The sequence below is a fragment of the Salmo trutta genome, chromosome 30 (genome assembly GCF_901001165.1).
Source record: "Salmo trutta chromosome 30, fSalTru1.1, whole genome shotgun sequence".
In the NCBI taxonomy this organism is placed as follows: domain Eukaryota; kingdom Metazoa; phylum Chordata; class Actinopteri; order Salmoniformes; family Salmonidae; genus Salmo; species Salmo trutta.
The window spans coordinates 37,899,325-37,924,906 of NC_042986.1; the positions used below are offsets into that span (position 1 = coordinate 37,899,325).

Consider the following 25,582-nt stretch of genomic DNA (forward strand, 5'->3'; position numbering starts at 1 on the left):
AAATGTGATTCTCTGATTTCTCAGACCATGACGCTTCACTCATCTCAGCATGTTCTCTCTCTCTCTCTCTCTGTCTCTCTGTCTCTGTCTATCTATCTCTGTGTCTGTCTCTATCTCTCATCTGTCTGTCTGTCTGTCTCTGTCTATCTCTCGTCTGTCTATCTCTCATCTGTCTGTCTCTCATCTGTCTGTCTGGTTTGGGAGGATGTGTTTGTAAAAGATGGTGTCTTAGTTTTACAACTCTGAGTTCACTTGGATGTGGCCTGAATCATTCACGTTTGAAGAGTGTCCTCACTTCATGTCCAGTATTTATTCACTATATCATATTTTTTGGAGTACCCCTGAATCGATCTTCAACAGAATGTCATACTTGTATAGATGAAGAGTTGGACCGTGACACTGAGTACTACACAGATGTTACGTAACTTAGAGATGGGACACTAATGAACCCAGTGAGGATGGATGGGACTGTTATAAAACCCAGTCTGCAGGAAGAAGTTGGATTGTTTTGTCTTGCCAACGCTCTCACACATACCGACCCAGTCTCTGTGTTTGAGTAAGGTGGAGTTTGTCTAGCTCTGCATTATGACTTGGATCAGGTGAATACTGGTCTATTCCCACTTGTTCCTGGTCACATGACATCACCTGATGACTGTACCTACCTGTTCAGGAAGGTCAACACCAGCAAGTTCATTAGAATGTCAGTAGTGTAGAGCCAACAGACTTCCCCAAAACACTAGACAGGATAGTGCTGCACTGCAGAACATCCTCATTCCAATAGATTGTAGTTTTATTCTGTGTGTTTAGTTGCCAGTGTGCTGTTGTGAAGTATAATGGGAATTTAGACTAAGGCTGTACTCAACATGTAAACATTAATAGAAGCTAACAGACTCCACTGAGAGCAGATGGTGCATTGATGTCCATTTCTCCTATTGATTTTGGTTTTTGCAATCCTCTCTGATGGGGAAGCAAAATGTCCTGGGAACAGTTGCCTCACTCACCCCCCTCTCCCCTCCTCAGTCTGACTGCAATGGGTCTTACCTGCAGAAATACCTGATGAGAATCATAAACACTGGATCACCGTAATCAGACATGCCATCTACCCAGAGTAGGGTATCATGTGAACTCAACTAGCCCTCCCTATCAGACATGCCATCTACCCAGAGTAGGGTATCATGTGAACTCAACTAGCCCTCTCTATCAGACATGCCATCTACCCAGAGTAGGGTATCATGTGAACTCAACTAGCCCTCTCTATCAGACATGCCATCTACCCAGAGTAGGGTATCATGTGAACTCAACTAGCCCTCTCTATCAGACATGCCATCTACCCAGAGTAGGGTATCGTGTGAACTCAACTAGCCCTCTCTATCAGACATGCCATCTACCCAGAGTAGGGTATCGTGTGAACTCAACTAGCCCTCTCTATCAGACATGCCATCTACCCAGAGTAGGGTATCGTGTGAACTCAACTAGCCCTCCCTATCAGACATGCCATCTACCCAGAGTAGGGTATCATGTGAACTCAACGAGCCCTCCCTATCAGACATGCCATCTACCCAGAGTAGGGTATCATGTGAACTCAACTAGCCCTCCCTATCAGACATGCCATCTACCCAGAGTAGGGTATCATGTGAACTCAACTAGCCCTCTCTATCAGACATGCCATCTACCCAGAGTAGGGTATCATGTGAACTCAATTCCCCCTCCTTTTCATACTGTGAGGTACAGTACTTCTCTATTCTCTGTTAGGGTACAGGCTGTTGAAGAGTTGATTACTTTCTCCCTCATTCCAAACAGTTCTGGAACATTCAAGGCACGATGAGTGACATTTTAGAATGGAAAGGTTGTTTTTTAAATCTGTTAATTTATTGTTGTTTTAACTACACAGGACATGGGGATCGTAACCACGACAACTATTTATTTTTGAATCATGTTTCAGTATATTCCTTTTCAGTGCTCAGTTAGTAAACATTTGAATGTGTTATAACTGATCCACTGTGTTAATTAATGGTTTAATTTCATTTTCTAATCTGTTCTTTCCTATTTTATAAGTGATTTTGTTCAATTGCTTTTTTTCCCTGTACAAGCAGCTTCTAGAGGTGTAGATTATGACACTGTTTTTTTTCCGTACTGTGAATTCCTCTATTCCTGGGAGAGACCTGCATGTTTCAGAGAACTCTAAACAGGCTGGGAGAGACCTGTATGTTTCAGAGAACTCTAAACAGACTGGGAGAGACCTGTATGTTTCAGAGAACTCTAAACAGACTGGGAGAGACCTGTATGTTTCAGAGAACTCTAAACAGGCTGGGAGAGACCTGCATGTTTCAGAGAACTCTAAACAGACTGGGAGAGACCTGTATGTTTCAGAGAACTCTAAACAGGCTGGGAGAGACCTGTATGTTTCAGAGAACTCTAAACAGGCTGAGAGAGACCTGTATGTTTCAGAGAACTCTAAACAGACTGAGAGAGACCTGTATGTTTCAGAGAACTCTAAACAGGCTGAGAGAGACCTGTATGTTTCAGAGAACTCTAAACAGGCTGGGAGAGACCTGTATGTTTCAGAGAACTCTAAACAGGCTGGGAGAGACCTGTATGTTTCAGAGAACTCTAAACAGGCTGGGAGAGACCTGTATGTTTCAGAGAACTCTAAACAGGCTGGGAGAGACCTGTATGTTTCAGAGAACTCTAAACAGGCTGGGAGAGACCTGTATGTTTCAGAGAACTCTAAACAGGCTGGGAGAGACCTGCATGTTTCAGAGAACTCTAAACAGGCTGGGAGAGACCTGTATGTTTCAGAGAACTCTAAACAGGCTGGGAGAGACCTGTATGTTTCAGAGAACTCTAAACAGGCTGGGAGAGACCTGTATGTTTCAGAGAACTCTAAACAGCCTGGGAGAGACCTGTATGTTTCAGAGAACTCTAAACAGGCTGGGAGAGACCTGTATGTTTCAGAGAACTCTAAACAGGCTGGGAGAGACCTGTATGTTTCAGAGAACTCTAAACAGGCTGGGAGAGACCTGTATGTTTCAGAGAACTCTAAACAGGCTGGGAGAGACCTGTATGTTTCAGAGAACTCTCAACAGGTTTCGGAATTTGGTTTGTGTCTGTTCCTTTTTAAAAAAAATAATGAGCAATGATTTTATGCTTGTCAGATAAATCAAGGTAAAGATTTGTACTGAAAATTGTCAGTATTTTCTTATTGATAGTATATGATGTACATTTTTATCACATTTTAATGAAAAGTAATAAAGAAATGTATGAATTTAGGTGCACTTGTATAATTGTTGATTCCATGAGCTGGAAATATATTCAATGATTGACACATTTTTGTTTAATGAATAGAAAATACAAAAACATGCATTTAAATAATTTGACACATTTTTCAACAACCAAAATGTGCAAGTTCATATCAGTCAGATGATGGGGCTAATGTTACAGAACCCAGTCACACAGGATGGATGACACTGTTACAGAAGCCAGTCACACAGGATGGATGACACTGTTACAGAAGCCAGTCACACAGGATGGATGACACTGTTACAGAAGCCAGTCACACAGGATGGATGACACTGTTACAGAAGCCAGTCACACAGGATGGATGACACTGTTACAGAAGCCAGTCACACAGGATGGATGACACTGTTACAGAACCCAGTCACACAGGACGGATGACACTGTTACAGAACCCAGTCACACAGGATGGATGACACTGTTACAGAAGCCAGTCACACAGGATGGATGACACTGTTACAGAAGCCAGTCACACAGGATGGATGACACTGTTACAGAAGCCAGTCACACAGGACGGATGACACTGTTACAGAACCCAGTCACACAGGACGGATGACACTGTTACAGAACCCAGTCACACAGGATGGATGACACTGTTACAGAACCCAGTCACACAGGATGGATGACACTGTTACAGAACCCAGTCACACAGGATGGATGACACTGTTACAGAACCCAGTCACACAGGATGGATGACACTGTTACAGAACCCAGTCACACAGGACGGATGACACTGTTACAGAACCCAGTCTGCAGGATGAAGTTACTCTTTTGCATTTACATTTTAGTAATTTAGCAGACAGTAATCCAGAGCGGTTTACAGTTAGTGCATTCATATTAAGATAGCTAGGTGGGACAACCACATATCACAATTATAGTAAGTACGTTGTTCCTCAATAAGTAGCTATCAGCAAAGTCAGTGCTAGTAGGAGGGAAAAGTCAAGTGTGAGTGTTTAGATCAGGAAAGGCTCTGTTTTTTTGTGGGGGGGGGTTCTGTGGGATTATTTAAGATACTCTTTAAAGAGGTAGGGTTTCAGATGTTTTTGGGAAAATGTGCAGGGTATCTGTCCTAGCTTCAGGGGGGAGCTGGTTCCACCAATGTCAGTATAGAGAAGATCTTTGACTGGGCTGAGCGGGAGCTGTCCTCCCGTAAGGGTCGGAGGGCCAAGAGACCAGAGGTGGCAGAACGGAGTACTCAGGTTGGGGGGAGCCCAGCCAACAGTGAGTTGCGGTAGTCCAGACAGGAGATGACAAGTGCCTGGATTAGGACCTACACCTCTTCCTGTGTGAGGTAGGGTTGTACTCTATGGATGTTGTAGAGCAAGAACCTGCAGTACCGAATCACTGCTTTAATGTTTGCAGAAAACGACAGGGTGTTGTCAGGGTCACACCAAGGGTCTTTGCACTCTGGGAGGGGGACACCGTGGAGTTGTCAACCGTGATGAAGAGGTCCAACCATGATTGAGTGGTCTTTTGTCTTGCCCACGCTCTCACACATACCGGCCCAGTCTCTGTGTTTGAGTAAGGTGGCGTTTGTCTAGCTCTATGCATTATGACTTGGATCAGGTGAATACAGGTCCGTTCAATATAAGCCATTTAGCAGACGCTTTCATTCAAAGCAATCCTGGGAATCAAACCCAATACCTTGGTGTTAACAAGCACCATGCTCTTCCAACTGAGCTACGAAGGGCCACATGTACTGACCCCTGATGACTACAACTGTTGTAGTTCAGGAAGGTCAACACCAGCAAGGTGATTTAGAATGTCAGTAGTGTAGAGCCAACAGACTTCCCCAAAACACTAGACAGGATAGTGCTGCACTGCAGAACATCCTCATTCCAATAGATTGTAGTTTTATTCTGTGTGTTTAGTTGCCAGTGTGCTGTTGTGAAGTATAATGGGAATTTAGACTAAGGCTGTACTCAACATGTAAACATTAATAGAAGCTAACAGACTCCACTGAGAGCAGATGGTGCATTGATGTCCATTTCTCCTATTGATTTTGGTTTTTGCAATCCTCTCTGATGGGGAAGCAAAATGTCCTGGGAACACTTGCCTCACTCACCCCCCTCTCCCCTCCTCAGTCTGACTGCAATGGGTCTTACCTGCAGAAATACCTGATGAGAATCATAAACACTGGATCACCGTAATCAGACATGCCATCTACCCAGAGTAGGGTATCATGTGAACTCAACTAGCCCTCTCTATCAGACATGCCATCTACCCAGAGTAGGGTATCATGTGAACTCAACTAGCCCTCCCTATCAGACATGCCATCTACCCAGAGTAGGGTATCATGTGAACTCAACTAGCCCTCTCTATCAGACATGCCATCTACCCAGAGTAGGGTATCATGTGAACTCAACTAGCCCTCTCTATCAGACATGCCATCTACCCAGAGTAGGGTATCGTGTGAACTCAACTAGCCCTCTCTATCAGACATGCCATCTACCCAGAGTAGGGTATCGTGTGAACTCAACTAGCCCTCCCTATCAGACATGCCATCTACCCAGAGTAGGGTATCATGTGAACTCAACTAGCCCTCTCTATCAGACATGCCATCTACCCAGAGTAGGGTATCATGTGAACTCAACTAGCCCTCTCTATCAGACATGCCATCTACCCAGAGTAGGGTATCGTGTGAACTCAACTAGCCCTCCCTATCAGACATGCCATCTACCCAGAGTAGGGTATCATGTGAACTCAACTAGCCCTCTCTATCAGACATGCCATCTACCCAGAGTAGGTTATCATGTGAACTCAACTAGCCCTCTCTATCAGACATGCCATCTACCCAGAGTAGGGTATCATGTGAACTCAACTAGCCCTCCCTATCAGACATGCCATCTACCCAGAGTAGGGTATCATGTGAACTCAATGATTAATGGTTGAAGTTCATTATGTCATCTAGTCCTGGTAGCTACATCTTCTTGACCTTTGAAGGTGATTTGATAAAAATCAAAATAGTTCTGTACAAGCAGCTTCTAGGGGTGTAGATTGTGACTCACAATCAAATCAAATCAAATGTTATTGGTCACATACACATGGTTAGCAGATGTTATTGCGAGTGTAGCGAAATGCTTGTGCTTCTAGTTCCGACAGTGCAGCAATATCTAAAATGTAATCTAACAATTCCACAACAACTACCTAATACACACAAATCTAAGTCAATTAATGGCATACGAATATATACATGTAAATATATGGATGAGCAATGACAGAGTGGCATAGGCAAGATGCAATAGGTGGTATAAAATACAGTATGACATACTGTTTCCTCTATTCCTGGGAGAGACCTGCATGTGTTAGAGAATACACTAAACAGACTGGGAGAGACCTGCATGTGTTAGAGAATACACTGAACAGGCTGGGGAGAGACCTGCATGTGTTAGAAAATACACTAAACAGACTGGGAGGGACCTGCATGTGTTAGATAATACACTGAACAGGCTGGGGAGAGACCTGCATGTGTTAGAGAATACACTAAACAGGAGAGGAGAGACCTGCATGTGTTAGAGAATACACTAAACAGGCTGGGAGGGACCTGCATGTGTTAGAGAATACACTAAACAGACTGGCAGGGATCTTTATGTGTTAGAGAATACACTAAACAGGATGGGGAGACCTGCATGTGTTAGAGAATACACTAAACAGACTGGGGAGAGACCTGCATGTGTTAGAGAATACACTAAACAGGCTGGGGAGACCTGCATGTGTTAGAGAATACACTAAACAGGCTGGGAGGGACCTGCATGTGTTAGAGAATACACTAAACAGGCTGGGAGAGACCTGCATGTGTTAGAGAATACACTAAACAGACTGGGGAGAGACCTGCATGTGTTAGAGAATACACTAAACAGGCTGGGGAGAGACCTGCATGTGTTAGAGAATACACTAAACAGGCTGGGGAGACCTGCATGTGTTAGAGAATACACTAAACAGGAGAGGAGAGACCTGCATGTGTTAGAGAATACACTAAACAGACTGGGAGAGACCTGCATGTGTTAGAGAATACACTAAACAGACTGGGAGGGACCTGCATGTGTTAGAGAATACACTAAACAGGAGAGGAGAGACCTGCATGTGTTAGAGAATACACTAAACAGGCTGGGAGAGACCTGCATGTGTTAGAGAATACACTAAACAGACTGGGAGGGACCTGCATGTGTTAGAGAATACACTAAACAGGAGAGGAGAGACCTGCATGTGTTAGAGAATACACTAAACAGGCTGGGAGAGACCTGCATGTGTTAGAGAATACACTAAACAGGAGAGGAGAGACCTGCATGTGTTAGAGAATACACTAAACAGACTGGGGAGAGACCTGCATGTGTTAGAGAATACACTAAACAGACTGGGAGGGACCTGCATGTGTTAGAGAATACACTGAACAGACTGGGAGAGACCTGCATGTGTTAGAGAATACACTAAACAGGAGAGGAGAGACCTGCATGTGTTAGAGAATACACTGAACAGACTGGGAGAGACCTGCATGTGTTAGAGAATACACTAAACAGACTGGGGAACATAATTGCTAGTATGTGTCTGGTTGTGTCTATCCCCACCTGGTGGATAAATCGTGTTTTTATTTCAGTGCGAGCGTTTCGATTTGTCCAACATATTGGACCAGAGATCATCATTCAGTGCCGGGCTGGACTTCAAAATTACAATTTTCATGCAATTTTTGAAATGGTATGCATGATTATGTTTCTTTGAACCCCCCCCAAAAAAGAAAAATAATAATCTAAAAACTAGCTTGATAACCCGAGATATCTCTTAGCCATCTGCTGCCTTCAGAAGAATCAAAATCAATTAAAAAAAGTTAAGTTACGTCTAGGGTAAATACTTTACGTAAGAAATGTGTATGATGAAACTTTGATTATCAGCATGAGTGGCGCAGCGGCCTGAGGCACTGCATAGCAGTGCGAAGAGGCGTCACTACAGTCCCTGGTTCGAATCCAGGATGAATCACATTCGGCCGTGATTGTGAGTCCCATAGGGCAGCGCACAATTGGCCCATCGTCGTCCGGGGTAGACCGTCATTGTAAATAAGAAGTTAAATAGTAAAGGTTTTAGTGGGAAAACCAACGAGTCTATGATCCAGTAGAAGGGACAAAACGGCCAAATAAAAATCAGCTGAAAATCACGTGACGTGTAACCAACATGGCGACTCTGTGCTGAGTTAGCATCATCAACAAACTCGGTGAATCGACAAGATACCGATAGCCCGGTTTCGTTAGTCTTTCTCTCGCCTGCATCAACGCAGTGCCAGGCTGAAGATGACGGCCTGAGATAGCACAAGTTATATCAAGAGATGCAACAGCAACACCTGAAGCAGGCAGAAAACACAAAAACCAAGAGCATGTTTCTGTCTAGGGCGCTGGAGAAAATCCTTTCGGATAAGGAGGTGAAGCGGAGCCAGCACAGCCAGCTGCGTAAAGCTTGTCAAGTGGCACTTGGTACGTGAGTTGTATTTTTATTCCAGGACATTGCACCCATAGGCATGTAATGTTTTAGGTAACCCCTTGCGTGCTAACTAACACAGTACTGGGTTCTCATGTCGTAATGGCCTCCTGACTGTCAGGCTTACTACTATAGTTTAGTGTAACGTTATGATGTAACGCCGCATAATGTCCAACGCTTCAGTCTCTGAACGCTGGCTTGTCATAGATCTGACTGCATGTCAACACATGAATCCTATGTTTTCATCACTGTCAACTTTAACAGCTGGCTGGCTGGCTATTTAACGTGATACCTAGACATTTGACCAGTCATTGTACAGCACGTAGCATTGTCACCTAACCGGAATGGCACCTGTTAAATCAACAGGCAATTTATGCCGCATTCAGATACTAGTCGGAACTAGTAAACTCGGAAATGTCCGACTTGTGGATTTGTTGAACTCGGCTCGTGTGGCTCAGTAGCCTAGTGGTTAGAGACTTGGGCCAGTAACCGAAAGGTTGCTGGATCGAAACCCCGAACTGACAAGGTGGTAATCTGTCGTTGTGCCCCTGAGCAAGGCAGTTAACCCACTGTTCCCCTGAGCAAGGCAGTTAACCCACTGTTCCCCTGAACAAGGCAGTTAACCCACTGTTCCCCTGAGCAAGGCAGTTAACCCACTGTTCCCCTGAGCAAGGCAGTTAACCCACTGTTCCCCTGAACAAGGCAGTTAACCCACTGTTCCCCTGAGCAAGGCAGTTAACCCACTGTTCCCCTGAGCAAGGCAGTTAACCCACTGTTCCCCTGAACAAGGCAGTTAACCCACTGTTCCCCTGAGCAAGGCAGTTAACCCACTGTTCCCCTGAACAAGGCAGTTAACCCACTGTTCCCCTGAGCAAGGCAGTTAACCCACTGTTCCCCTGAACAAGGCAGTTAACCCCACTGTTCCCCTGAACAAGGCAGTTAACCCACTGTTCCCCTGAGCAAGGCAGTTAACCCACTGTTCCCCTGAACAAGGCAGTTAACCCACTGTTCCCCTGAGCAAGGCAGTTAACCCACTGTTCCCCTGAGCAAGGCAGTTAACCCACTGTTCCCCTGAGCAAGGCAGTTAACCCACTGTTCCCCTGAGCAAGGCAGTTAACCCACTGTTCCCCTGAGCAAGGCAGTTAACCCCACTGTTCCCCGGGCGCCGAAGACGTGGATATCGATTATGGCAACCCATCGCACCTCTCTGATTCAGAGGGGTTGGGTTAAATTCAGAAGTCACATTTCAGTTGAATGCATTGTTTTACAACTGACTAGGTATCCCCCTTTACCTAAATACAACAAGTTAGCAAGTGGGACATTTCAGAAATTCCTAGTTCTGACATTAACTCCAGGATACTCGGGACGTCTGTTCCATTGAGCAGTGGAGGGTTAACATTAGTTTTACACACCACCCATTCTAGTGTTTGTTGAGAGATACATCCTGGTCTTTGATCATCTGAATAGGAGATGTTCCAGCTGTATACCTTTTACTGTACATTTAAGGACAATGTGTAAGTGACATTTTACTGTAAATGAATAGTCATTATTACTGACAGTTTAGTATGACATATAGCGGAGTCCCTGAACCATCTTCCAAAAACGTCTGAAACCCTACGTCTGTATGGCGGGAACTTCTAGCTAGATCAGCGGCAATCAATTACTATTTCAGAAGGTCCACATTTTCCTAGGTGGCAACGGTCAGAATGGATAATGTTGAGTATAGATTGACTCGACTGGAATCTTTGTCACAGCCAGGTCACCCTGTACTGAAGTCGTACCATATTCATCTGGTGGGTTAATGTTGACCTTGCTCTCTTCAAATAAATTCATCTCTCCATATTGACATTGCCCAGCCCACTCATAGACTCTCCTATTCAGCACACTGTACACTAAACAGTTTACTTAGGCTCTGTTCATTGCATATTTTTCTCACGGATGCTGTGTCCGTTGTGGTTTGGTTTATGGGGGGGAGAACCTCCTTGCTTGGCTATAGCTCAAATTCTTTATGATGATGGGTGGGTACAGGCTCGTACCTCTAACCTGTACCTGTACCCCCCTGTATATAGCCTCCTTATTGTTGTTCTTATTGTGTTACTTTGTATTATTACTTTTTATTTTAGCCTACTTGGTAAATATTTTCTTCTTCTTGAACTGCACTGTTGGTTAAGGCCTTGTAAGTAAGTGTTTCACAGTAAAGTCTACACTTGTTGTATTCGGCGCATGTGGTAAATAAAGTTTAGTTAAACCAATAACATGTTTATAATGGAGTGATTCCATAACAAAACCCGGACAAAATCCCCCAAATAATGTTTGTTTTGTTTGTCTTGGTTTCATATGGAATCACTCGATGAGCATGCCTCAGTGGAAGCTCATCCTCTGACTGAAATTAGACAGTCTTTTTCACAAACTGTGAGTGGCCGTTTGACTGTGGTTTCCCCCTAGTTTGAGTGTATTCATGCCATTGACAAATGAATTGTCCTAGACACTGGCACCATAGTTGTTGTTGTTTACTGTGCTGTATCCTAGATCAGTGGTTCCCACCCAAAACAGGAACTCAGTCCGGATTCAAATATTCTCTTGAAAGTTGTAATAGTAGAATACGCTTGGGGGGGGGGTGGGGTGTCCCCCAGGATGTCCCCCAGTGCTGCAAGGGGGGGCCCCTGAGTGGGAAAAGTTCGGGAACCCCAGTCCTACATTATGAAATGTAGACTATAGCACAAGTTGTATTTGCTGTTGTTAAGGGGAGATGATCAACTGGAGATGTGCAGTGGTGCAGTAATTAGGCTATAATGCTGCTTCCACAGCGTATGGTTTGTTTGTGGATCCCAGATGAGCCTTGGGAGAGTCAGCAGTTTTTTTTTCTTCATATTTACTATACAACACAACTTTAATGTTGATCGTTGCAGCCAACAATGGGAATTCTGTCTGCTCCGCTCTTCACCCCCCCCCCCCCTGATGACACACAGTTGAGAGGAGCACAAAGACAAGCTACAGTTGAGTCTACAACGGCTGTAGGCTATTTCCTCAGAGTACTCGATGCTCCCTGTTCCACCTCGTGTGCCTGCCTTGAGATCAACTTTGGGTCTTGTGTGTCAGCAGCTGCCAAGTATCTCAGCATGTGAAGTTCTGGGATACAACAGCCCAATTTGGTCAAATCATATCTGGCCTTGTACGTATGCACTACTGCTAATGCTTAGACCTACTAGGCTAGATAAGGAAAATGGTGACTTCCAGTGGTGCATTTCGGCTTGTTCTGACAGATCTGCTTCGAACACAGGATCTTTGCTCTGCCCAAAGCTGTCACCAATGTTAAGGCGATAAGATTGTCTCTGGTCATTAGCAAGAGGTTTATGGCAGTTGAGGTTGTTTGATGTTTGACTGCATTTCATTTGTTGTTTTAGTTTTTGCTAATTGTAACTGTATTCATGGTAAGTTGATACTGGTATTTTTATGCTAGTGAAATGAATGATCAGTTATGGCCGAAACACGTTCATCAGGTCTAAAGGTCAAAGTTCAGACCTCACTAATCTTCTTCCTTTTTTTTTCTTCCACTTCACAGATGAAATCAAAATCGAGCTTGAGAAGCAAAAGTAAGTCCAAAGCCGTTTCTCTCCGGAAGTATCTGCAGCTCATGGACAGGTGTTTGATGCACCTATTAAAGGGAGAGTGTGATGACTTTTTTTTAGCAGTTTTATCTCTGCGTGCTGTTTGCAGGAAGTTTAAGTTAGTTTCTGGAGCCTTTGCTATCTAGCGTTAGCACAAGTACTAGAAGGCTACAGGAAACAGCTGTCATGCTGTTTTAAGCAGTCACCGCTGTCATTAAGGGTTATTAAACTTGTGATGTCCTGAGGCCTGCATGTCTCCATAACCTCGTGCTGTGGCTCCTTTCTACAGAGATGGCTCAGTGGTCCCGCCCCGAGCTAACTACATTGAAGCTGACAAATACGTACTGCCTTTTGAGCTCGCCTGTCAATCAAAGTCCCCACGCGTTGTCAGCACCTCGTTGGACTGCCTACAGGTATACAAGTTTACACATCAAAGAACTTAGACACACCAACACCCATGCCTATTTAAATTCTAATCACATTTTATTTGTTACGTGCCAAATACAACATGTGTGGACCGTAAGTAAGCGTTTCACTGTTCACCTGTTGTATTCGGTACATATGATATAAAATGTGATTTTATTTGTGGGAGGGAGGTCATTGTAAGTCCCTATCACACAACCACACACTGTTCAATTATATACTACTACTACTATCACTGTCCTATTGTCACTGTCCTACTATCACTGTCTCTCTGTCCTTTTGTCACTGTCCTACTATCACTGTCCTACTATCACTGTCTCTCTGTCCTTTTGTCACTGTCCTACTATCACTGTCCTACTGTCTCTCTGTCCTTTTGTCACTGTCCTACTATCACTGTCCTACTGTCTCTCTGTCCTTTTGTCACTATCCTACTATCACTGTCTCACTGTCCTTTTGTCACTGTCCTTTTGTCACTGTCCTGCTGTCTCTCTGTCCTTTTGTCACTGTCCTACTGTCACTGTCCTGCTGTCACTGTCCTGCTGTCTCTCTGTCCTTTTGTCACTATCCTACTATCACTGTCCTGCTGTCCTATTGTCACTATCCTACTATCACTGTCCTATTGTCACTGTCCTATTGTCACTATCCTACTATCTCTGTCCTTTTGTCACTGTCCTGCTGTCACTGTCCTACTGTCTCTGTCCTTTTGTCACTGTCCTGCTGTCACTATTCTACTGTCTCTGTCCTGCTGTCTTTCTGTCCTTTTGTCACTGTCTTACTGTCTCACTGTCCTTTTGTCACTATCCTACTATCACTGTCTTACTGTCTCTCTGTCCTTTTGTCACTATCCTACTATCACTGTCTTACTGTCTCTCTGTCTTTTTGTCACTGTCCTTTTGTCACTGTCCTACTGTCTCTCTGTCCTTTTGTCACTGTCCTACTGTCTCTGTCCTTTTGTCACTGTCCTGCTGTCTCTCTGTCCTTTTGTCACTGTCCTGCTGTCACTATCCTACTGTCTCTGTCCTACTGTGCTGCTGTCCTTTTGTCACTGTCTTACTGTCTCACTGTCCTTTTGTCACTATCCTACTATCACTGTCCTACTGTCTCTCTGTCCTTTTCACTGTCCTACTGTCTCACTGTCCTTTTGTCACTGTCCTACTGTCTCACTTGACATAGCAGCAGGTAGCCTAGTGGTTAGAGTGTTGGGCCAGTAACCGAAAGGTCGCTAGTTCAAATCCCCAAGCCGACAAGGGGAAAAATCTGTCGACGTGCCTTTGAGCAATACACTTAAGCCTAATTGCTCCAGGGTTGCCGTTGATAATGCCTGGCCCTGACCCTGACCCTGGCCCTGCCCCTGGCCCTGACCCTGACCTGACCCCACTTTCCAAGGGGAGTTGGGATATGCAACAAACATACATTTAATACACGCTTGTACATGTGTGAAATGGGAGGAATATAAGCACCTACTAGACTGTCAGTTATATTTTTTTATCAGACTTTTTGATTTATTGTTGATGTCGATTATTGTACTGCAATGTTTAGGGAACTGGCACGCAAGCATTTCACTGCACCTTGTATACGTGCTGTAAACTGTGTCTAATAATGTTCGATTTTCTTCTTGTAAATTCCACATGGTGGAGGACTTAAAATGTTACTAGACCTGTTGTGTCTCCTCAGAAATGTCTGACTTGTGGATGTCCGACTCCTTCTAAATGCCACAGATGCTTACTCTCTCCACAATCTTTCCCCTCTCCCCATGGCAGAAGCTCATTGCGTATGGCCACATCACGGGCAATGCCTCTGACAGTAGTGCTCCAGGGAAGAGGCTCATCGACCGGCTGGTGGAGACCATCTGTAACTGTTTCCAGGGCCCACAGACAGACGAGGGGGTGCAGCTGCAGATCGTCAAGGTCTGGCAGGGACCCCGTCCATCTTAAACCTCTCCTTTTATGAATAGCTACTTATTTAAACAGAACATATACAGTATCAGTCAAAAGTTTGGACACACCTACTCATTCAAGGGTTTTTCTTTATTTTTCCTGTTTTCTACATTGCTAGGAGAGTGTGCAAAGCTTTCATCAAAGCAAAGGGTGGCTACTTTGAAGAATTTCAAATATAAAATGTATTTTGATTTGTTTATCACTTTTTTGGTTATTACATGATTCCATATGTGTTATTTCATAGTTTTGATGTCGTCACTGTTATTCTACAATGTAAAAAATTGTTTAAATAAAGAGAACCTGGAATGAGTAGGTGTGTCTAAACTTTTGACTGGTACTGTATATATCTCCTAGTTGCATCTCAGGACAAATTGCTGCCCATTATTTTCCACATCCCAGTCCCCATAGTGATACTACAGATATATCCGGTGCCACATCCGTCTCTTACGGCTGTACAGTAGACATGATGCATAACCAGAGTTCATTTCAGCTTCCCATAGTGGAGCTCCAGAGTTGAGGGTCCAAAGTCTGTCTTGTTCAAACAAGCTGCCAGTATTATCACGGTTGATAACAGGTTTTATTGGACTGACCAACAATTCCTACGACATAAAGATACTGTATATAAGATAATTCTTCTATAATTCACAATGGTAGTTAAAGACTATTTATTCTCTGTCCCCTGTCTGTCAGGACTAGGGTTGCAAAATTCTGCGAACTTTTTAATAAAATCCCTGCTTTTCCAGAAATTCTGTTTGGAGGATTACGGATTAACCTTCTGATTCTGCGAACCCTCCAACCAGGATTTCAGGACAACCAGGGATTTTTTGGGGGGGGAGTTCCCGGAATTGTGCATTCCTAGTTCTGAGCCCTCTCTGTTCTCCTGTAGGCTCTACTGACGGCTGTGACCTCCCCTCACATTGAGATCCACGAGGGAACGGTTCTGCTGACAGTGCGTACCTGTTACAACATCTACCTGGCCAGCCGTAACCTCATCAACCAGACCACCGCCAAGGCCACGCTCACACAGATGGTCAATGTCATCTTCACCCACATGGAGACCCAGGCGGTCAGTGTACTTCTGTCCCCTGTCCAGACCAGTCCATATCACTCTCATATGTACACAGTCGTCTATAACAAGCACTCAATCATTGATGCTGGTGTGTATCATCTTAGAGCAAGCTGATTGACCAATGGGAATGGAAATATCTGGATTGAAACTAGACAAGAAGTGGATACACTCCTTGTATCTCAATCATTTCTCTGGAAGTGTATTTGTGTCTCCTTTCCGAGTCAGGGTGGAACAGCCTGTGTCTCCTTTCTGAGTCAGGGTGGAACAGCCTGTGTCTCCTTCCCGAGTCAGGGTGGAACAGCCTGTGTCTCCTTCCCGAGTCAGGGTGGAACAGCCTGTGTCTCCTTCCCGAGTCGGGGTGGAACAGCCTGTGTCTCCTTCCCGAGTCGGGGTGGAACAGCCTGTGTCTCCTTCCCGAGTCGGGGTGGAACAGCCTGTGTCTCCTTCCCGAGTCGGGGTGGAACAGCCTGTGTCTCCTTCCCGAGTCGGGGTGGAACAGCCTGTGTCTCCTTCCCGAGTCGGGGTGGAACAGCCTGTGTCTCCTTCCCGAGTCGGGGTGGAACAGCCTGTGTCTCCTTCCCGAGTCGGGGTGGAACAGCCTGTGTCTCCTTCCCGAGTCGGGGTGGAACAGCCTGTGTCTCCTTTCCGAGTCGGGGTGGAACAGCCTGTGTCTCCTAGTCCTATTAGTTTGGTGGTCTGACCAGCTGTGTTGATCATGGCCGGTCTGTTCATTATCCTTCATCTGTACAGGCTATAGAGGCTCAGGAGAAGGATAGACAATGTCTGCCCCAGCAGAACCCCTCCCCTTCCCCTGGGCAGATGTCTGGTGGTTCCCCCCGGTCAGACTGCACCCCAGACCCCAACGGGACCCCTTCTCCTGCAGCCAGCACACCGGACCTTAATACCATCAATGGCCAACCAGAGGAGTGCCAGACTGAGGAGGATGTGGCTGCTACAGAGGATAACAGAGAGGAGACAACACCTCCAGGTATTGGCCTTGTTTGTATTCATACTTAGCATTGATCTGTGCTGTTCCCAGAGAGCTACCGTCCTATAGGTTTACACTAGGGCTCTCCAACCCTGCTCCCAGAGAGCTACCGTCCTATAGGCTTACACTAGGGCTCTCCAACCCTGCTACCATCCTATAGGTTTACACTAGGGCTCTCCAACCCTGTTCCCAGAGAGCTACCGTCCTATTGGTTTACACTAGGGCTCTCCAACCCTGTTCCCAGAGAGCTATCGTCCTATTGGTTTACACTAGGGCTTTCCAACCCTGTTCCCAGAGAGCTACCGTCCTATTGGTTTACTCTAGGGCTCTCCAACCCTGTTCCCAGAGAGCTACCATCCTCTAGGTTTACACTAGGGCTCTCCAACCCTGTTCCCAGAGAGCTATCGTCCTATTGGTTTACACTAGGGCTCTCCAACCCTGCTACCATCCTATAGGTTTACAATCCAACCTTAAACTAGCGCACTTGATTTTTTAAATGTATTATTATTTATTTTTCTACCTCATTGCTGCAACACCCCAACGGGCTCGGGAGAGGCGACGGTTGAGTCATGCGTCCTCCGAAACATGCCCCGCCAAACCTCGCTCTTAACACCCGCCCGCTTAACCCTGAAGCCAGCTGCACCAATGTGTCGGAGGAAACACGGTTTTACTGACGACCGAAATCAGCCTGCAGGTGCCTAGACCGCCACAAGTAGTCGCTAGAGCTCGGTGAGTCAAGTAAAGCCCCCCTCCGCTCTGGCCTAACCGGGACGACGCTGGGACAATTGTGCGCCACCCTATGGGACTTCCGGTCACAGCCGGTTGTGACACAGCCTGGGCTCGAACCCGGGTCTCTAGTGACACCTCAAGCGATGCAGTGCCTTAGACCGCTGCACCATTCGGAAGGCCCGCGCACTTCATGTTAATAATTTTCTGTTTGATGAGACGAATCAGGTTATTTACAACTGTGGTTGGAGTGTAAACCTACAGGAGGGTAGCTCTCCAGGAACAGGGTTAGAGTGAAAACCTACAGGAGGGTATCTCTCCAGGAACAGGGTTAGAGTGTAAACCTACAGGATGGTAGCTCTCCAGGAACAGGGTTGGAGTGTAAACCTACAGGAGGGTATCTCTCCGGGAACAGGGTTAGAGTGTAAACCTACAGGAGGGTAGCTCTCCAGGAACAGGGTTGGAGTGTAAACCTACAGGAGGGTATCTCTCCGGGAACAGGGTTAGAGTGAAAACCTACAGGACGGTATCTCTCCAGGAACAGGGTTGGAGTGTAAACCTACAGCAGGGTAGCTCTCCAGGAACAGGGTTGGAGTGAAAACCTACAGGACGGTAGCTCTCCAGGAACAGGGTTGGAGTGTAAACCTACAGCAGGGTAGCTCTCCAGGAACAGGGTTGGAGTGAAAACCTACAGGACGGTAGCTCTCCGGGAACAGGGTTGGAGAGCCCTGCCATAGATCATGATTTTATCCTTAGACATTTCTGAAGCTCACATCATCCTCATTAATTTGACACTTGGTCTTTTTCCTCATGAATCGTTTTTAATGGTCCACTTCCAGAAAAACCACCAGCAGCAACACAGTCAGTAGAGGAAGGGGATGAAGTGGGAGGGGGATCAGAATTAGGGGAGAGGGGGACATCGGGAGTAGGGCAGGTCGATTCAAAGCCAACAGAGCAACCAACGACTGATGTGGTGGAGGAAGTGGCCGCAGAACCAGAACCACAGACCCAAACTGCACAAGGTCAGTAATTGGTTGTGATCGGAGTGACTGGACAGAGTTTGTTAATCAGAGCTTGTCTGTCATTTACACACCTGTATGTATCAAGGTTCCTGCCTTCTACATTTTCCAGGCCATTGTGCTTCTGCATTGCTTGCTGTTTGTGGTTTTAGGCTGGCATAGGGCTTTGTGACATCTGCTGATGTAAAAAGGGCTTTATAAAATACATTTGATTGTATCTGGCTGGTCTGTTCCACCCCTCCACCCAGCAGGGGACTATTCTCCACACATACCCCCAGAGCACCCTGAGCTGACGCCCCCTACACCCAGGGCTGTTAGGAACCAGATGAACGGCATTATGGGTGACCATGGTTCCGTGTCCTCTACAGACATCTTGGTGAGTTCTCTTGGAATGAGGATGTGTCACATCAAAGGTTTTATGGGAACAGTGATTCCTGATGATTTTTGCCCTTTATTAATTATACATAGTTATCCTCATTTTTTGTCATGTATTGACAATTGCATGATACATTTTAAAGCTGTTCTGTTTAGTTATTTTTTTCTTGTTGTGTCTTTTAGGATTTAGAGTCCATGCAGGGTGGCCAGAACGCTGTTCGTTTCTCACACATCCTGCAGAAAGACGCCTTCCTGGTCTTCCGATCCCTCTGTAAGCTCTCCATGAAGCCCCTGGCGGACGGACCCCCTGACCCAAAGTGAGACATCACCCGCGAGCCCTTCAGACCTTGCTTCCCCGCTCAGTTCACACCCACAACTTCTCCCTTCCCTTGGTCTCATCGCCTAAACCAGTCCACATTTTCTGCTTTCTGTTCACAATAATGTAATTTAGCAGACTGATTTATCCATAAACAACTTAGTCATGTGTGCATGCGTACATTTTGCGTACGGGTGGTCCCGGGAATTGAACCAACTATCCTGGTGTTGCAAGCTTCATGCGCTACTAGCTAAGCTACAGAAGACCATCAGGTCCCAATACAATACTATATAACTAGCTGCCACTTGCTTGATATAGCTAGAGTGTTTAAAGATCCTGAGGTTTTACATTCTAGACGGAGTGTCTTCAGTGTCTCTGTCAAACCCTGAGGCTGGGAGTCTGAATAGACGAATGCTGAGCCTGATCACTGCTTCCAAACATAAGAGGGACGTGTTCTAGTTTAAACCTAAATACCTATATTCAACTGAGGCTATAGACTGTACAAGATATTCATATACTACACTGTTGAATATTTACATCTCCTCTGGCTTTTTCCCATGTGTTTGTCCTCCATCTCTCCTTTATCCATCTTCTTTCCCCTCTTCCTCTCCACTGTTTTTTTTACCTTCTTGCGCCCTCTCTCTTGCGCCCTCTCTTGCGCCCTCAGGTCTCATGAGCTGCGCTCCAAGGTGGTGTCCCTGCAGCTGCTGCTGTCTGTGCTCCAGGGGGCGGGGCCTGTCTTCCGCACCCACGAGATGTTTGTCAACGCCATCAAGCAGTACCTGTGTGTGGCCCTCTCCAAGAATGGTGTCTCCTCTGTACCAGAGGTGTTCGAGCTCTCCCTCGCCATCTTCCTCACCCTGCTCTCACACTTCAAAGTTCACCTCAAGATGCAGATTGAGGTGTGAGATGCAGGAGTTACATAGAGATTTAATCTGGGATCTTATGAGTCCTGTCATTCAGTTCATAATAGGCAACAGGGAATGAAAATAAATGATGCGACTACCTACCATCTTTTTTCTTTACCCCTCACTCTGTCTCTAACCCTCACTCGCTTTCTAACCCTCACTCGCTCTCTAACCCTCACTCGCTCTCTAACCCTCACTCGCTCTCTAACCCTCACTCGCTCTCTAACCCTCACTCGCTCTCTAACCCTCACTCGCTCTCTAACCCTCACTCGCTCTCTAACCCTCACTCGCTCTCTAACCCTCACTCGCTCTCTAACCCTCACTCTCTCTAACCCTCACTCTCTCTCTAACCCCCTCTCTCTCTCTACCCTTCACTCTCTCTCTACCCCTCTCTCCTCTCTACCCCTCTCTCCTCTCTACCCCTCGCTCCTCTCTACCCCTCGCTCCTCTCTACCCCTCGCTCCTCTCTACCCCTCGCTCCTCTCTACCCCTCGCTCCTCTCTACCCCTCGCTCCTCTCTACCCCTCTCTCCTCTCTACCCCTCTCTCTCTCTACCCCTCTCTCTCTAACCCCTCTCTCTCTCTACCCCTCTCTCTCTACCCCTCTCTCTCTACCCCCTCTCTCTCTCTACCCCTCTCTCTCTCTACCCTTCACTCTCTCTACCCTTCACTCTCTCTACCCTTCACTCTCTCTCTACCCCTCTCTCTCTCTACCCCTCTCTCTCTCTACCCTCTCTCTCTCTACCCCTCTCTCTCTCTACCCTTCACTCTCTCTACCCTTCACTCTCTCTCTACCCCTCTCTCTCTCTACCCCTCTCTCTCTCTACCCCTCTTTCCTCTCTACCCCTCTCTCCTCTCTACCCCCCTCTCCTCTCTACCCCCTCTCCCTCTCTACCCCTCTCTCTCTCTAACCCCTCTCTCTCTCTACCCCTCTCTCTCTACCCCTCTCTCTCTACCCCTCGCTCCTCTCCTCTCTAACCCCCTCCTCTCCTCTCTACCCCTCTCTCCTCTCTACCCCTCTCTCCTCTCTACCCTCTCTACCCCTCTCTCCTCTCTACCCCTCTCCTCTCTACCCCCCTCTCCTCTCTACCCCTCTCTCCTCTCTACCCCTCTCTCCTCTCTACCCCTCTCTCTCTACCCTTCACTCTCTCTCTACCCTTCACTCTCTCTCTACCCCTCGCTCCTCTCCTCTCTACCCCTCGCTCCTCTCTACCCCTCTCTCCTCTCCTCTCTACCCCTCGCTCCTCTCTACCCCTCTCTCCTCTCCTCTCTACCCCTCGCTCCTCTCTACCCCTCTCTCCTCTCCTCTCTACCCCTCTCTCCTCTCTACCCCCTCTCTCCTCTCTACCCCTCTCTCCTCTCTACCCCTCTCTCCTCTCTACCCCTCTCTCCTCTCTACCCCTCTCTCCTCTCTACCCCTCTCTCTCTACCCCTCTTTCCTCTCTACCCCTCTCTCCTCTCTACCCCCCTCTCCTCTCTACCCCCCTCTCCTCTCTACCCCCCTCTCCTCTCTACCCCCCTCTCCTCTCTACCCCTCTCTCTCTCTACCCCTCTCTCTCTACCCCTCTCTCTACCCCTCGCTCCTCTCCTCTCTACCCCTCTCTCCTCGCTCCTCTCCTCTCTACCCCTCTCTCCTCTCTACCCCTCTCTCCTCTCTACCCCTCTCTCCTCTCTACCCCCCTCTCCTCTCTACCCCTCTCTCCTCTCTACCCCTCTCTCTCTACCCTTCACTCTCTCTCTACCCTTCACTCTCTCTCTACCCCTCGCTCCTCTCCTCTCTACCCCTCGCTCCTCTCTACCCCTCTCTCCTCTCCTCTCTACCCCTCGCTCCTCTCTACCCCTCTCTCCTCTCCTCTCTACCCCTCGCTCCTCTCTACCCCTCTCTCCTCTCCTCTCTACCCCTCGCTCCTCTCTACCCCTCTCTCCTCTCTACCCCTCTCTCCTCTCTACCCCTCTCTCCTCTCTACCCCTCTCTCCTCTCTACCCCTCTCTCCTCTCTACCCCTCTCTCCTCTCCTCTCTACCCCTCTCTCCTCTCCTCTCTACCCCTCGCTCCTCTCCTCTCTACCCCTCGCTCCTCTCCTCTCTACCCCTCGCTCCGCTCCTCTCTACCCCTCGCTCCGCTCCTCTCTACCCCTCGCTCCTCTCCTCTCTACCCCTCTCTCCTCTCTACCCCTCTCTCCTCTCTACCCCTCTCTCCTCTCTACCCCTCTCTCCTCTCTACCCCCTTCTCCTCTCTACCCCCCTCTCCTCTCTACCCCTCTCTCCTCTCTACCCCTCTCTCTCTCGAACTCAGGTCTTCTTCAGGGAGATTTTCCTGACCATCCTGGAAACGTCATCCAGCTCCTTTGAACACAAGTGGATGGTCATTCAAACCCTGACACGGATATGTGCAAGTAAAAACACATGCTGCTGCTTATGTACCATGTACCACTCAACCCTCATTTAGACCTGTCTCATTTTAATCTTCCCTCCCCCTCTTCAAACCCTTCACCCCAGATGCTCAGTGTGTGGTGGATATCTATGTGAACTACGACTGTGACCTGAACGCTGCCAACATCTTTGAGCGTCTGGTGAACGACCTGTCTAAGATTGCCATGGGAAGGAGTGGCCAGGAGCTGGGCATGACCCCTCTACAGGTGACCTCACACTGACCTGTCAGTAGTTACCTTCAAAATATGGTCAGAATTAGAATCACTTTTATTCGCCAAGTACGTTGACAGTCTGAACTTGACCTGGTGGTATGGTGCTGCTAGTGATAGACAACATTTAGAGACAGAATACAGACAGAGGAATTTACACAAAGTTATACATTATATACAAAATCATGGTTGGATTTTCAGTCATTTATCTGTTTCTGTGTTTTTGATCTCTGTAAATGATGTCACCGACCGTTAACAGGAGATATACAGTACCAGTCAAAAGTTTGAACACAGCTACTCATTCCAGGGTTTTTCTTTATTTTTTTTCTACTTTGTAGAATAATTGTGAAGACATCAAAACTATGAAGTAACGCATGGAATCATGTAGTAACCAAAAACGTTTTAAACAAATCAAAATATATTTTAGATTATTCAAAGTAGCCACCCTGTGCCTTGATGACAGCTTTGCACAATCTTGACATTCTCTCAACCAGCTTCATGATGTAGTCACCTGGAATGCATTTCAATTAACAGGTGTGCCTTAAGTTTATTTGTGGAATTTCTTTCCTTCTTAATGCGTTTGAGCCAATCAGTTGTGTTGTGACATGGTAGGGGTGGTATACAGAAGATAGCCCTATTTGGTAAAAGACCAAGTCCATATATTTAAAAAAATATATATATATATTTCACCTTTATTTAACCAGGTAAGCTAGTTGAGAACAAGTTCTCATTTACAACTGTGACCTGGCCAAGATAAAGCAAAGCAGTGCGACAGAAACAACAACACAGAGTTGCACATGGAATAAACAAGCGTACAATCAATAACACAATAGAGAAAAAAAAGTCTATGTCAAGAACAGCTCAAATAAGCAAAGAGAAACAACATCATTACTTTAAGACGTGAAGGTCAGTCAATCTGGGAAATGTCAAGAACTTTGAAAGTTTCTTCAAGTGCAGTCGCAAAAACCATCAAGCGCTATGATGAAACTGGCTCTTATGAGGACCGCCACAGGAAAGGAAGACCCAGATTTACCTCTGCTGCAGAGGATAAGTTCATTAGAGTTACCAGCCTCAGAAATTGCAGTCCAAATAAATGCTTCAGAGTTCAAGTAACAGACACATCTCAACATCAACTGTTCAGAGGAGACTGTGTGAATCAGGCCTTCATGGTCGAATTGTTGCAAAGAAACCACTACTAAAGGACACCAATAAGAAGAGACTTGCTTGGGCCAAGAAACACGAGCAATGGACATTAGACCGGTGGAAATCTGTCCTTTGGTCTGAGTCCAAATTTGAGATTTTTGGTTCCGATGGCCATGTCATTGTGAGACGCAGAGTAGGTGAACGGATGATCTCCGCATGTGTGGTTCCCACCGTGAAGCATGGAGGAGGAGGTGTGATGGTGCTGTGCTGGTCACACTGTCTGATTTATTTAGAATTCAAGGCACACTTAACCAGCATTGCTACCACAGCATTCTGCAGCGATACACCATCCCATCTGGTTTGTGCTTAGTGAGACTATCATTTGTTTTTCAACAGGACAATGACCCAACACACCTCCAGGCAGTGTAAGGGCTATTTGACCAAGAAGGAGAGTGATGGAGTGCTGCATCAGATGACATGGCCTCCACAATCACCAGACCTCAACCCAATTGAGATGGTTTGGGATGAATTGGAACACTACGTGAAGGAAAAGCAGCCAACAAGTGCTCAGCATATGTGGGAAGTCTTTCAAGACTGACTACCTCAGGAAGCTCGTCGAGAGAATGCCAAGAGTGTGGAAAGCTGTCAAGGCAAAGGGTGGCTACTTTGAAGAATCTAAAATATATTTTGATTTGTTTAACACTTTGCTTACTACATGATTCCATATGTGTTATTTCATAGTTTTGGTGTCTTCACTATTATTCTCCAATGTAGAAAATATAAAAAATAAAGAAAAACCCTTGCATGAGTAGGTGTGTCCAAACTTTTGACTGGTACTGTATTTTCCAGGAGTTGAGTCTGCGTAAGAAGGGCCTGGAGTGTCTGGTGTCCATTCTGAAATGCATGGTGGAGTGGAGCAGAGACATGTATGTCAACCCCAACCTGCAGGCCAACCTCGGTGAGTATAATGAGCTGTGTGTGTCTAGCTGTGAACAACTAGGTGTGTGTCTTGACCCTGCAGTGTGTGTGTGTGTGTGTGACCCAGGCCAGGAGCAGCCGTCGGACGGTGAGGGTGCGGAGCTCAAGCTTCCTGACCAGCTGGCGTCTCGTAGAGACAGCGTCAGTTCTCTGGACTCCACCGTGTCATCTAGTGTCCAGTCCTCCCAGCCTGACCACCCAGAACAGTATGAGGTCATCAAACAACAAAAGGACGTCATTGAGCATGGCATTGAGCTGTGAGTCGCACTCCCTTTGTCCTCCCCTCTGACTTTCTCTGTATCTGTCTATCATTCTGGGAGATGTCTCGTGGCCTGTCTAATGATATATCTGTAGTAGCCATAGATTATTTGTGTCACCATCTCTCAAGGTTCAACAAAAAGCCCAAGCGAGGTGTCCAGTACTTACAAGACCAAGGCATGCTGGGAACCACAGCGGAGGAAATCGCCCAGTTCCTGCACCAAGAGGAGCGTTTGGATACGGTGAGCTCCTCACCACAACCTCATAGCCCTTCACCCAACTTGTATCACTGGGCAAACATGGAGAACTTTGATTCAGTATCCTCTCTAGAGAGTGTAACGGGATGTTTTTGTGATGTGCTCAGCCATTAGTTTGTCCAAAAAAAGGTTGTCATTGTAAATGCTGTTGTATATAACGGACTTCCGTGGTTAAATAAA

The 25,582-nt window shown here is 46.5% G+C and overlaps 2 protein-coding genes across 5 annotated transcripts in view; both read left to right on the forward strand.

Moving 5' to 3' along the window:
- The first annotated feature begins 1,523 nt into the window (after positions 1-1,523).
- On the forward strand, positions 1,524-6,892 carry LOC115168766 (uncharacterized). The gene is made up of 2 exons (XM_029724324.1): positions 1,524-3,086; positions 6,827-6,892. Exons 1-2 carry the CDS (start codon positions 2,112-2,114, stop codon positions 6,890-6,892), a joined length of 1,041 nt encoding a protein of 346 aa, XP_029580184.1. The 5' UTR covers positions 1,524-2,111.
- Positions 6,893-8,412: 1,520 nt separating this feature from the next.
- Positions 8,413-25,582, forward strand: part of LOC115168599 (brefeldin A-inhibited guanine nucleotide-exchange protein 2) — a 41,531-nt gene continuing 24,361 nt past the window's right edge. For 2 of the 4 annotated variants that reach the window (XM_029724022.1, XM_029724024.1), the window contains exons 1-15: positions 8,415-8,753; positions 12,320-12,350; positions 12,655-12,778; positions 14,549-14,695; positions 15,612-15,791; positions 16,545-16,782; positions 18,348-18,530; positions 18,776-18,903; positions 19,086-19,219; positions 19,886-20,120; positions 22,421-22,520; positions 22,624-22,763; positions 24,759-24,867; positions 24,955-25,144; positions 25,276-25,387. In XM_029724022.1, the coding sequence (XP_029579882.1) occupies positions 8,609-8,753; positions 12,320-12,350; positions 12,655-12,778; positions 14,549-14,695; positions 15,612-15,791; positions 16,545-16,782; positions 18,348-18,530; positions 18,776-18,903; positions 19,086-19,219; positions 19,886-20,120; positions 22,421-22,520; positions 22,624-22,763; positions 24,759-24,867; positions 24,955-25,144; positions 25,276-25,387 (2,196 nt within the window). In that variant the 5' untranslated portion in view covers positions 8,415-8,608. Of the gene's footprint in view, positions 8,754-12,319; positions 12,351-12,654; positions 12,779-14,548; positions 14,696-15,611; positions 15,792-16,544; positions 16,783-18,347; positions 18,531-18,775; positions 18,904-19,085; positions 19,220-19,885; positions 20,121-22,420; positions 22,521-22,623; positions 22,764-24,758; positions 24,868-24,954; positions 25,145-25,275; positions 25,388-25,582 lie in introns of all 4 variants that reach the window. The other 2 variants (XM_029724025.1, XM_029724023.1) reach the window with 2 other exon arrangements.

Coding starts and splice junctions, on each gene's coding strand:
- LOC115168766 (XM_029724324.1), top strand. CDS start 2,112: ATGACACTGTTTTTTTTCCGTACTGTGAATTCCTCTATTCCTGGGAGA. Junction 3,087..6,826: donor TTTCAGAGAACTCTCAACAG/GTTTCGGAATTT, acceptor TACACTAAACAG/GCTGGGAGGGACCTGCATGT.